This window comes from Leptopilina boulardi, unplaced genomic scaffold (genome assembly GCF_019393585.1).
Source record: "Leptopilina boulardi isolate dan_hultmark-lab unplaced genomic scaffold, ZJU_Lbou_2.1 LbouV2_55, whole genome shotgun sequence".
NCBI lineage: Eukaryota > Metazoa > Arthropoda > Insecta > Hymenoptera > Figitidae > Leptopilina > Leptopilina boulardi.
This window is the reverse complement of record NW_026138000.1, coordinates 1759104-1770947: the sequence shown is the minus strand read 5'-3', so window position 1 is coordinate 1770947 and position 11844 is coordinate 1759104. Positions and strand designations below refer to the sequence as shown.

Genomic DNA, 11844 nt, shown 5'->3' with positions numbered 1-11844 from the left:
TAGGTTTCGAGAAAATTGAATAAATGGAGAAATGAAAAAATTTATTTTTTTTTTTTACAGAAAGTGCATTCTTTTAAATACAATATTTTTGTATTATAAAAATATAATTATTAACTTATTCTAAAAAAAAAAAAAGAAAACAGTAAAGAAAAATTTAATTAGCAAATAAATTATTTAATAAATAAAGCAACTAATTAATTAACTAAATTAATTAATAAATTTAGTAATTTAATTAAAAAAAATTAATTATTTAATAATTATAATAATTATTACTTAATAATAATAATAATAATTAATTATTAATTAATAATAGTAATTATTAATTATTAATTACTATTATTAATTAATAATTAATTATTATTAATAATAATTATTAAATAAAAAAATTATTTATTTTATTAAATAAATAAGTATTTTTTTTTTTTTTTTTTTTTTTTTTTAGTTTAAACTGAGATTTGATAATTCCATTGCCGGTGGTTGTTCTTCAACGATATAATTTATTCCTTGAACTGGATCGTTTACGAGATAAATCATATTCTCGGTGCCTATGAGAACTTTTACCTATAGAGGATCAAAACAAAAAAAAAAAGGACAAAAAAACAGTTTTAATTTCGAATAAATAAAACTAATTTATTTTTTTACATTTTTATAAAATTTTATAAAAAAAAAAATTTTTTTTTTCGCATTGATAAATTTTATGTTAAAGTGCAAAAAATATTCAAAATTATAAATTTTATTATTATTTTCTTCTTTACAAATTCATAAAAAAATAACCTTTTTTTTTAATTTGGGTTTTTTTTTTTTTTTTTTTTTTTTATTGAAATTGATTTTTTTTCCATTTTATTTTAATTTTATTTTTTAATTGAAGTAAAAAGGGAAATATTTATATATTTATATTATAAATCAAAAATTTTTGGTACAAAAAAAAATTAAATAAAAATTAAATGAAAAATAAATTAAAATTAAATAATTAAATAATAATAATAATAATAATAATAATAATAATAATAATAATAATAATAATAATAATAATAATTACAGGCCTTGAATCAAACTTTAAGGTAGAAAAAAAGTCGTTTTACTTTTGAAATTTAATTTAATAAATATTTTATTTCTATTTAATAATTGTTATAAAATATAAAAAAAAAATTTATTTTATTAATTTTTAAAAATTTTGATATAATTTTGATAATTTTAATAATTCCTTAATAAGAATAATAATTATTATTATTGAAATTATTTTTTAAAAAAAAGCCGGAAAAATCGTAAAATCCGAGGCTTGTCTTTATTAAAAAAAGGAAATAATTATAAGTACAAATTTTTTTTATTTATTTATTAATAGAATTAAAATTTAATATTAAAATAAAATAAAAATAAATGAAAATAAAATAAATAATAAAAAATAAAGAAAAATAAAATAGAATAATGCCTCTAAAACATTTTATAATACATTTTAATACATTTTATATCAAATAATAAATTTCAAAATAGATAAATAAATAAATAAATAAATAATAACAATAATAAAAATTGAATAAAATAAATAAATACAGGCCTCGAATCGACTTTAAGGCAAAAAAACAAATTGTTTTAATTTTATTAATTCTGTAATGAGAATAATTCTATAATGAATATTGTCAAGAAAATTTTATTACGAATATTTCAGAATCAAACTAATTGTAAGACAAATTTAAAAAAAATTTTATTTAAATTAAACAAATATCTCAAAAAAAAAAGTTCTTAAAGTTTTATTATTTATAATTTTTTTAAGTCTAATTTAAGCAATTTATTAGAGTTAAAAATTTTTACACAGTTTTCAGTTTTGATGGTCAAAAAAAAAAAAAAAAAAAAAAAAATTTTACACATTTTTAAATAAATTTTTTTTTTTAAATAATAATAAATTTTGGAAGAGTTAGAGAACAAATTTTTATAAATAATTGAATTTTAAAAAAATTTTGATTGATTTTAGGAGACTTATAATTAAAATTATTAAGTTAACAAAATAGAAAAATTTAAGATGAAAATTTTTAAGAGTTTATCAATTAAAATTTTCGAAAATAATTGAATTTTAAATGACTTTGAAATGAAATTTTTTAAAATAATTTAATTTTACCTGATTTTGAATTGAAATTTTTAAAAATAATTGAATTTTAGTTGATTTTGAATAGAAAGTTTTTGAAAATAAATGAATTTCAATAGAAATTTTTGGAAAATAATTGAAAATTTTGAAAATACTTGAATTACAATTAAAATTTTGGAAAATAATTGAATTTCAGTTAATTTGGAATTGGAAATTTTGAAAATATTTGAATTTTAATCGAAATTTTGAAAATAATTGAATTTCAGTTGATTTTGAATAGATAATTTTGAAAATAATTGAATATCAATTGAAAATTTTTAAAATAAATGAATTTCAATTAAAATTTAGGAAAATAATTAAAGTTTTTGAAAATACTTGAATTACAATTGAAATTTTGGAAAAAAAATTGAATTTCAGTTGATTTTGAATAGAAATTTTTCAAAATTGAATTTTAATTCATTTAAAATTTGAAAATTCGAAATTTTGGGAAAATAATTGATTTTTAGTTAATTTGGAATTGAAAATAATTAAATTTTACCTGATTTTGAAATGAAATTTTTTAAAATAATTTAATTTTACCTGATTTTGAATTGAAATTTTTAAAAATAATTGAATTTCAGTTGATTTTGAATAGAAATTTTTCAAAATTGAATTTTAATTGATTTGAAATTTGAAAATTCGAAATTTTGGGAAAATAATTGAGTTTTAGTTAATTTGGAATTAAAAATTTTGAAAAGAATTGAATTTCAATTGATTTTGAATTGAAATTTTGCGAAAATAATTGAATTTTAATATTGATTTTGTATAGAAAATTTTGAAAATAATTGAATTTCAATTGAAATTTTTGTAAAAGAAATGAAAATTTTGAAAATATTTGAATTACATTTGAAAATTTGTGAAAATAATTGAATTTTAATGGAAATTTTTGGAAAATAATTGAAAATTTTGGAAAATAATTGAATTACATTTAAAATTTTGGAAAATAATTGAATTTTTAATTCGAAAAAAAATCATATAATTCGAGGCTTGTAAAAATAAAATAAATAAAAACGTAAACAAAAATTATTTAAAAAAGAAAAAAATTTTTTCTTCATTAATTTTGTAATTATTTTTCAAAAAAAAAAAGAAAAAAAAAAAAAAAAAAGAAAAAGAAATATATTTAAATATTCCATACCAATTCTAATAGATCTTGAACAGTAGTACATTGATGAATTGGAATATCAAATGTAATAAGCCTCTGTTTACCATCGAGTAAAATAATCAGCATCTTAGCAATATTGCCATTAATTTGTTGTTGTACAATTGCAGTTTGTGGATTATCAATAACTAATCGCAAATATGCAATTGTTTCATTATTTGATTTTGGAATATTACGAATAGTTTCCTTCATATTTATATAAAATAATATATTTTATAATCTCCAAAACTTTATATAAATATATATATATTCACTTTTCTAAATACTTTTGTTTATATTTAGCAGTAGGCTTTGTTTACAAAAATATATATTATGTACAGCCAACAAAACTATGGAAGAAAAAAAAACAAATATTTTCCAACCAACGAATATTTGACGAATAATATTAAATAAATTTTTAATAATTATAATAAATAATTTCGATATTACTACCGGCAAATTATAGACGAAACAATTTTTTTTTTTTTTTTTTTTTTTTTAATGAAATAATAATTGATAATAGTTAAAAATAATAATAATAATAATAATAATAATAATAGTAATATTAGCAATAATAATAATAATATGAATAAAAAAAATAGTAGCAATAATAATAGTAGAAAAATAATAATAAGAATAATAGCAAATAATAATAGAAAAATGCAATGATAGTAATAATAATAACAGTATGGAATAATAAAAATAATAATAAAAATAATAATAATTAGTTGCAATAATAATAATAGTAGCAATAATAGTAATAATAATAATAACTTACAGTTTGATGAAGAATTATTCGATTTTCTCGTTTCAACACGTGGTTTTTTCTTGTTTACAAAGAACGTTCACAAAATGTACAACTATTATATGTACTACTCAAGTCAAGCGACCATTTAAATCCAATAACTTTCCCTGCTTTATTCACAACACCAGCAGTTTAATTTTATATATAAATTTAAAATATCAATAAAATACATTTTCAAAAACCAATATAAAAATATTGAAATAAAAGAAAACAAAAAAATTTTTCTCTCAATTATAACAAATATTTTATTTGTTAATTTAAAATCATTTTGATCATTGTTGTTACAAATTCTAAGCGGGAAAATTTGAAAGCAAAAATAAAAACAAAACAAAAAAATTTAAATAAATAAAAATATTAATAAATAATAATAATAATAATAATACTAATAATAATAATAATAATAATACTAATAATAATAATAAAATAAATGGTTAATTAAAATTGTATATTTGGCCATTTCTAATTACGAACAAATGAAAAAAAAAAATTCGAATTAAATAAAATTAGAGAATTAAATGAGAATTTTCTCTATTAAATTGAAAATACTAAAAAATTATTTTAATGGAAAATTTATACGCCCCATAATAACAAAAAAAAAACAATTTTAATATTTATAGTAATAATAATAATAATAGCAACAAAAAAAATAATTAAATAATTTTTATATTAGTAGTAATAATAATAGTAATAGCAAAAAAATAATATTAATAATAATAATTATTGATTTTGAATTAAAATTTTCGAAAATAATTGAATTTTAATATTGATTTTAAATAGAAAATTTTGCAAATAATTGAATATCAATTGAAAATTTTTAAAAAAAATGAATTTCAAATTGAATTTTTGGAAAAAAATTAAAAATTTTGAAAATACTTGAATTATAATTGAAATTTTGGAAAATAATTGAATTTTAATTAATTTGGAATTGAAAATTTGGAAAATTTCTTAAATAAAAATTGAAATTTTAGAAAATAATTGAATTTTATCTGATTTTGAATTAAAAATAATTGAATTTCAGTTGATTTTGAATTGAAAATTTTGAAAATAATTGAATTTCAGTTGATTTTGATTTGAAAATATTTAAATAAAATAAAATAAAAATTTTTCTCTCAGTTATAAAAAATATTCTGTTTGTTAATTTAAAATTATTTTGATCATCGTTTTTATGAATTCTAAGCGGGAAAATTTGAAAGCAAAAAAAAAAATTCTATTACTGCAAGAAAAATATATAAATAAACAAAAATATTAATAAATAATAATAATAATAATAAATAAATGGTTAATTAGAATTGCATGTTCGGCCATTTCTAATTTCGAACAAATGAAAAAAAAAAATTCGAATAAAATAAAATTAGAGAATTTTCTCTATTAAATTGAAAATTCTAAAAAATTATTTTAATGGAAAACTTGTACGCCCCATAATAATAATAATAATAAAATAATTTTAATAGTTGTAATAATAATAATAATAATAATAGCAAAGAAAAAATAAAATAATTTTAATATTATAGTAGTAATAATAATAGTAATAGCAAAAAAATAATATTATATTAATAATAATAATAATAATAATCACAATAATAATATAATATATATATTTTATAGTCAATAATATTGAAATTATTAAAAGAAAAAACATTGCATTTTATTATTAATAATAATAATAATAATAATAATAATAATAGTAATAATAATAATAATATATAAAAGAAAAAAAAAACATTCAAATTAATGCAAAAAAAAATTAATACAATTAATGAAATATGACAATTAATGAGATTATTATAATATCCAAAAAGGAGATAAACAAATGTTTTTTTTGTACTTTTATTTTCTTACATATTAGAATAATTATTAAGCACAATTAATATTAGTTCTTACTTATTTTTTTCTTTTTTCCTTTTTTATGAATTCATGATAATCAATCCCTGAATATTGGATTTCGTACTATCACATTAGAATTTCTTACAATCTACAAATACGATAATAACTGCAATCAGGCTTTTTATGTGTGTATGAAATAATTTCCTTTTTATAGATTTAGATTTTTTTTTTTTTTTTTCTCAAAATTTATATCGAATTTTTCCCTTATTATTATAGATTTTTAGTTTCTTCTTTTTTCTAAAAAGATTATTAGTTATTTTTAGTTTTTTTGTTAAAAGATATTTGTAGTTTTTTTTTTCTTTTATTAAATTTGTAGGTGTTTTTAAAAAAAAGAAATTTGTATTTTTTTTTAAAAAAGAAATTTGTATATTTTTTTTAAAAAGAAATTTGTATATTTTTAAATAGAAATTTGTATTTTTATTTTTTTGAATAAGAAATTTGTATTTTTTTCAAAAAAAAATTTTTAGTTGCTTTAAAGATATTTCGAATATTTTTCAAAAATAGATATTTGTAATTTTCTTTTAATAGTCAGAAAAAAAAAAAAAAAAAAAAAAAAATTGAAAATATCTGAAAAAAAAAATTAATTGCATTTAACAAAAACACACAGAAATTGCTACCTTAATTATTTCCTTGTCCCGTTTCCGGCATTCTCCGGATACGAAATCTTTTTGGAGGCTAAAAGAAAAAATTATAAAGAAACTTATGCGATTTTCGTCAAATGTTGGAATATATATATATATTTTTTTTTTGAGAAAGAAAGAAAGAAAGAAAGAGAAAAACAGAAAATAAAAATAGTGACAAAAAAAAAATTTCTAAAGATATATTTTTCAGCGTACTTCTCTCGGCGATGCTCTCACGAGAATTTCATTGGCTTCCGTCATACTCAATTGTTCCAATTTTAATTGAAATAATTCTTTTAAAAATGTTTGCGCATCTTCGCTGATACTTTCTGGTAATAAAGTTATTCGCTTGTGTGTAAGATCTTGAAAAAGAGAAAAAAAAGGGACAGAATTAAAAAAAAATGTATTAAAATAATAAATTAGATAATTTATTATCTAAATAAATTTTTGAATATAATTATTAAATTAATGAAATTAGTAATTTTCTTTTGAATATTTTTTAATAAAATATATAATTATAATTGTTGTTTTCTTACCTCGGCTCAATGGATCGTAATAGGGATTTTCCTGCTGTTGCATTCCCAAAATTTCTCTGATTTGTTCAGCACTACTTGGACTTGTTACCAAAAATATAACTGGTAAATTTCTTCCAAAATGAATTAAAACACGATCAATGTCCTGTAGTTCGATATTTAATTTCACATTATTTTTACCTGTGAATAAAAAAAGGAGAAGAATGTGAGGGAATTTTTTTTTAATTTTTCAAGTCTTTTCTTTTTTCTTTAAAGAAAAATAAATATTAGATAAACACAAAATTAAAATAAAAAAAAAAAAAAATAATAATAAATAGAAACAAAATAGAAAAATAGTAACAAATAGAAATAAAAAAAGAATAAAAATTAGAAATAAATAAATAAAATAGAAATAAATATTGCAGAAATAAATATTAACAGAAATAAAAATAAAATAGTACAAAAAATAGAAATGCGAAAAAAAAGAAAACTTACTGCCACACAAAGATGGAACACTCAATCTTACTCCATATTGGGAAATAATAATTTTCTCCGGTGGAAAATATTTGTAAGATCCTATTCTTACTGTTCGACATGAAAGTGTTGTATGCTGTGCTTTTATCAAAAAATCAGGAAACTGCTCCTGTGCTTCTGTACCTTCAAAAAAAAAAAATAATAATAATAATAATTTTTTCCCCATTTTTTAGAAATAATTTCTACAAAATTACAATATTTATTTTAAATTCTCAATCAATCGTCTATAAATTAAAAAGAGCCATTGTTTTTTTTTTCTTCAATTTGTACGGCAGAATATTTATTATTTTAACATAAACGTATTTTAAAATAAAAATTTTTTTACTACATTAAAAAAAAAAAAGTATAAAATTTTTTAAATTAAATTTCCCTACCATTTACTCCATTATTTTGTTCAATCTTTACAGTCGATGTTTTTGGTTTAACGTCCACAGGGCAACGATTTTCACCTTCTTTGCATGGTTTCTAAAAAAAAAAAAATAATTTAAAAATTATTAATTAATTAAAAATTAATTTAAAAAAAAAAATTTTTTCTATATTTAATTCACGTTGTCTAACAATTGTTAGGAAAAAAAAATTCCCTATTACACTAAAAAATTTTTATTTTGATCAAATAAAATTTATTTTGATACAATTAAATTTAAAAAAAAAATTTTTTTTGAAACTAATAGTTACTTTAATTTATTCATTAAAAATTGCAGAAAATTTCTTTTCTCTTTTTTTTTAACAAATTACAAATAATTGAATATTAAAAACATTTTTAATTGGAAAAAAGTCGTAAATTGTAAAGGTGAAAAGAAAAAAAAAAATTTTTTTTTATAAAGAAATAGTTTTTTTATATTTTTCATACCTTGGAGCCATTAACCGTATATTTATCAATAACCGCCTTAACATTGTCGGGCAATTTTCGTTTACATCGTTGACAACGGTGAAAAGTCGATGACAAAAATCCACATCTTCGACAAACGGCAAGTTTTCCCTCAACAAATTTTGGAACCTGAAATATTTTTTTTTCAAAAATTTGTAAAAAAAAACAATTATTTAAAAAAAAAAAAATAGTTTTCACATTCTTAATTAATTTATATTAATTTCTAATTAATTAAGAATAAGAAATACATTTTTTTTTTTATTTATTTATTGAAAAATATACACAGACAAATTTAAAATTCAATTTAATTTAAAATAATTATTTATTTATTTAAAAATTAAAATAATTATTTTAATCTTACCTCGATTTCTTGAGGCGGAGGATTTGGACTCGAAAATTCTTGACTGCGAAAAAAAAAAGAAAATGAAAAATTTGAAAATTTGCTTCTTTTCTTTTAATTTTAGAAATTGAAATTTTTTTTTTTTTTTTTTACCTGAAACTCGGAGTTTCATGAGCTACAATTGGTTTTAAATTTTTAACTTCTACAATATAATGTATTTGTAAAGTAGATGGATCTTCAACCAATGAAATATCAGTTTCAGCGTCCAATGGAATGCCAATCTGTGTAGAAAAATTGAAAAAAAAATTTTATTTTATTTTTTTTTTTCTAGAAAAATTCAAGAGCGCATAATTATTTCAATAAAAAATAATTAGAATTTTTCAAATTTAAAGAATTTTATTTTTTTTTTTAATTATTTCGACGAATTTTTCATTTTTTAAATAAGGCCTTTAACAGAATTTCTTTTTTATGAAAATTAATTTTTTTTTCTTTGGGCAAATTTTTACTTTATGGAATTTTTATTTAAATTTTTATCTAAATTTTTATTTAGCAGAACTTTTATTCTTTAATTTCTTTTTAATCTAATTTTTTATTTGAAAAGAATTCTAATTTATTTAATAATAATAATAATAATAATAATAATAATAATAATAATTAATTACAATTAAAATAATTAATTATAAGAATAATTAAATTTCGGTTAAATTAGAATTGTTTTAAATTAAATAAAAAAAAGGCATTTAAGAGAATTTCTTTTTTATGAAAATTAATTTTTTTTCTTACTTTTTTTTGAAAATTTTTACTTTAAAGAATTTTTATTTAAATTTTTAACTAAATTTTTATTTAGCAAAATTTTTTATTCCTTAATTTCTTTTTAATCCAATTTTTTATTTAAAAAGAATTCCAATTTAACAGAATTTTTATTTAGCAGAATTCTGATTTATTTATTTATTAATAATATTTAATACTAATAATAATAATTAATTACAAATAAAAATAATTAATTATAAGAATAATTAAATTTCAGTTAAATTAGAAATGTTTTAAAATTAAATAAAAAGTTCTTTAAAGAGTAATTCTGTGAAATAAAAATTAAAAATAAAATTTTTAATAAAAATTGTAAATAAAAATTATAAATAAAAATAAAAATTGTAAATAAAAACTACAAATAAAAAATTAAAATTGTAAATTAAAATTGTAAATAAAAATTAAAATTTGTAAATAAATATTGTAAATAAAAATTACAAATTAAAATAAAAATTAAAATTAAAAATTACAAATAAAAATAAAAATTGTAAATAAAAATTAAAATAAAAAATTACAAATAAAAATAAAAATTGTAATTAAAAATTACAAATAAGAATTAAAATTGTAAATAAAAATTAAAATTGTAAATAAACAAAAATTGTAAATAAAAATAAAAATTGTAAATAAAAATTAAAAATAAAAATTACAAATGAAAATAAAAATTGTAAATAAAAATTACAAATAAGAATTAAAATTGTAAATAAAAATTAATATTGTAAATTAAAATTGTAAATAAACAAAAATTGTAAATAAAAATAAATGTTGTAATTAAAAATTACAAATAACAATAAAAATTATAAATAAAAATTTAAATTGTAAATAAAAATTAGAAATAAGAATTAAAATTGTAAATAAAAATTAATATTGTAAATTAAAATTGTAAATCAAAATTAAAATTGTAAATAAAAATTAAAATTGTAAATAAAAATTACAAATAAAAATAAAAATTATAAATAAAAATTTAAATTGTAAATAAAAATTACAAATAAAAATAAAAATTATAAATAAAAATTTAAATTGTAAATAAAAATTAAAAATAAATATTAGAAATAAAAATTAAAATTGTAAATAAAAAAAAAAATTGTAAACAAAAATTATAAATAAAAATTTAATTAAAAATTCTGTAAAGTAAAAATTCGTTTCTAAAATCAATTTTTCCAAATACTAATTTGAAAAATGAAAATTCGTCAAAAAAAGGAAATAATTATTTAAAATAAAAAATTGTAACTAATTTTTATGGAAATACGATCGAAAATTCAAGAAAAAAAAAAACAAAAAACAAAAACAAAATATTTTATTTTACCTGCATTAACAAATCTTGAATCGTACAATTCTCATCGGAAACTTGAAATCCAACAAGTTTTTGTTCCCCATCGGGAAATTCAATTAAAATTTTAATAATTTCATCACTTATTTGATGTTGAATTATCGATGTTTTAGGAACTGTTATAACTTTTTGCACGTAAGTGCAATTTTCACTCATTTTTGTTTATCTGAAAAATTATTTTTTTTTACACTTTTTACCAAAATAAACACTCCCAAAAAAGAATTGTTTTTTTTTTTCCAATTTTTAATAACAAGTAAACAACGCGTTCGGAAAAAGAAAGAGAGAGAGAGAGAGAAAAAAAAACGCCACTTAACCTTTAATTTTAACTAAAATTTAATAAAGCAGAATTGCTTTTATTGAGAATTACAATAAAATTGAAATAAACTATTTTTTCACTGGTTAAAAATTACGGAAAATTTATAATTATAACTAAAAATATGTCGGAGAAAAAAAAAATTAGGACACTGATGCGAGAGGATATTTCGTATATATAGTATATATATATGTATAGAGTACTTACCAATATTTTCCTCGTTCTTTTTATACAAAATAAAATTGAAAACGCGCGTCAAAATATTTTTCAATTTGAAAGATTTTGAACAAAAAAAAAAACAATAATAACGTCTGAAAAAAAATATCCAAACAGTATATATATAGAGAAATAGAGCGAATATGGAGAAAAACTCCCACAAACATAACCTCGACACGCGAACGAAAATTTATACAGCGCCACTTGTGGACTTTTCAGAAAGCTCCACAATGGCGGTATTTTCAAAAAAATAATTTCCTCTCTTTTTTTGGGTTAAATAAATTACAATTTTCATGGAAAAAAAAGAAATTTCCCCCACCTTTTCTAATTGTAATTAAAATTACTAATTAAATAACCCCCC

At 16.6% G+C, this 11844-nt stretch overlaps 2 protein-coding genes across 2 annotated transcripts; both read right to left on the bottom strand.

Moving 5' to 3' along the window:
- Positions 1-24: 24 nt before the first annotated feature.
- On the bottom strand, positions 25-4167 carry LOC127290194 (uncharacterized). The gene is made up of 3 exons (XM_051318627.1): positions 4036-4167; positions 3255-3607; positions 25-561 (listed from the first exon to the last, which is right to left on the bottom strand). The coding sequence occupies exons 2-3, from the start codon at positions 3468-3470 to the stop codon at positions 439-441; spliced, it is 339 nt and encodes a 112-aa protein (XP_051174584.1). The 5' UTR covers positions 3471-3607; positions 4036-4167; the 3' UTR covers positions 25-438.
- A 2396-nt stretch (positions 4168-6563) lies between these two features.
- LOC127290193 (uncharacterized) lies at positions 6564-11672 on the bottom strand. The gene is made up of 10 exons (XM_051318626.1): positions 11475-11672; positions 10931-11120; positions 8974-9101; positions 8842-8884; positions 8463-8609; positions 7987-8077; positions 7574-7735; positions 7103-7279; positions 6783-6928; positions 6564-6621 (listed from the first exon to the last, which is right to left on the bottom strand). Exons 2-10 carry the CDS (start codon positions 11108-11110, stop codon positions 6565-6567), a joined length of 1131 nt encoding a protein of 376 aa, XP_051174583.1. The 5' UTR covers positions 11111-11120; positions 11475-11672; the 3' UTR covers position 6564.
- Positions 11673-11844: the final 172 nt, after the last annotated feature.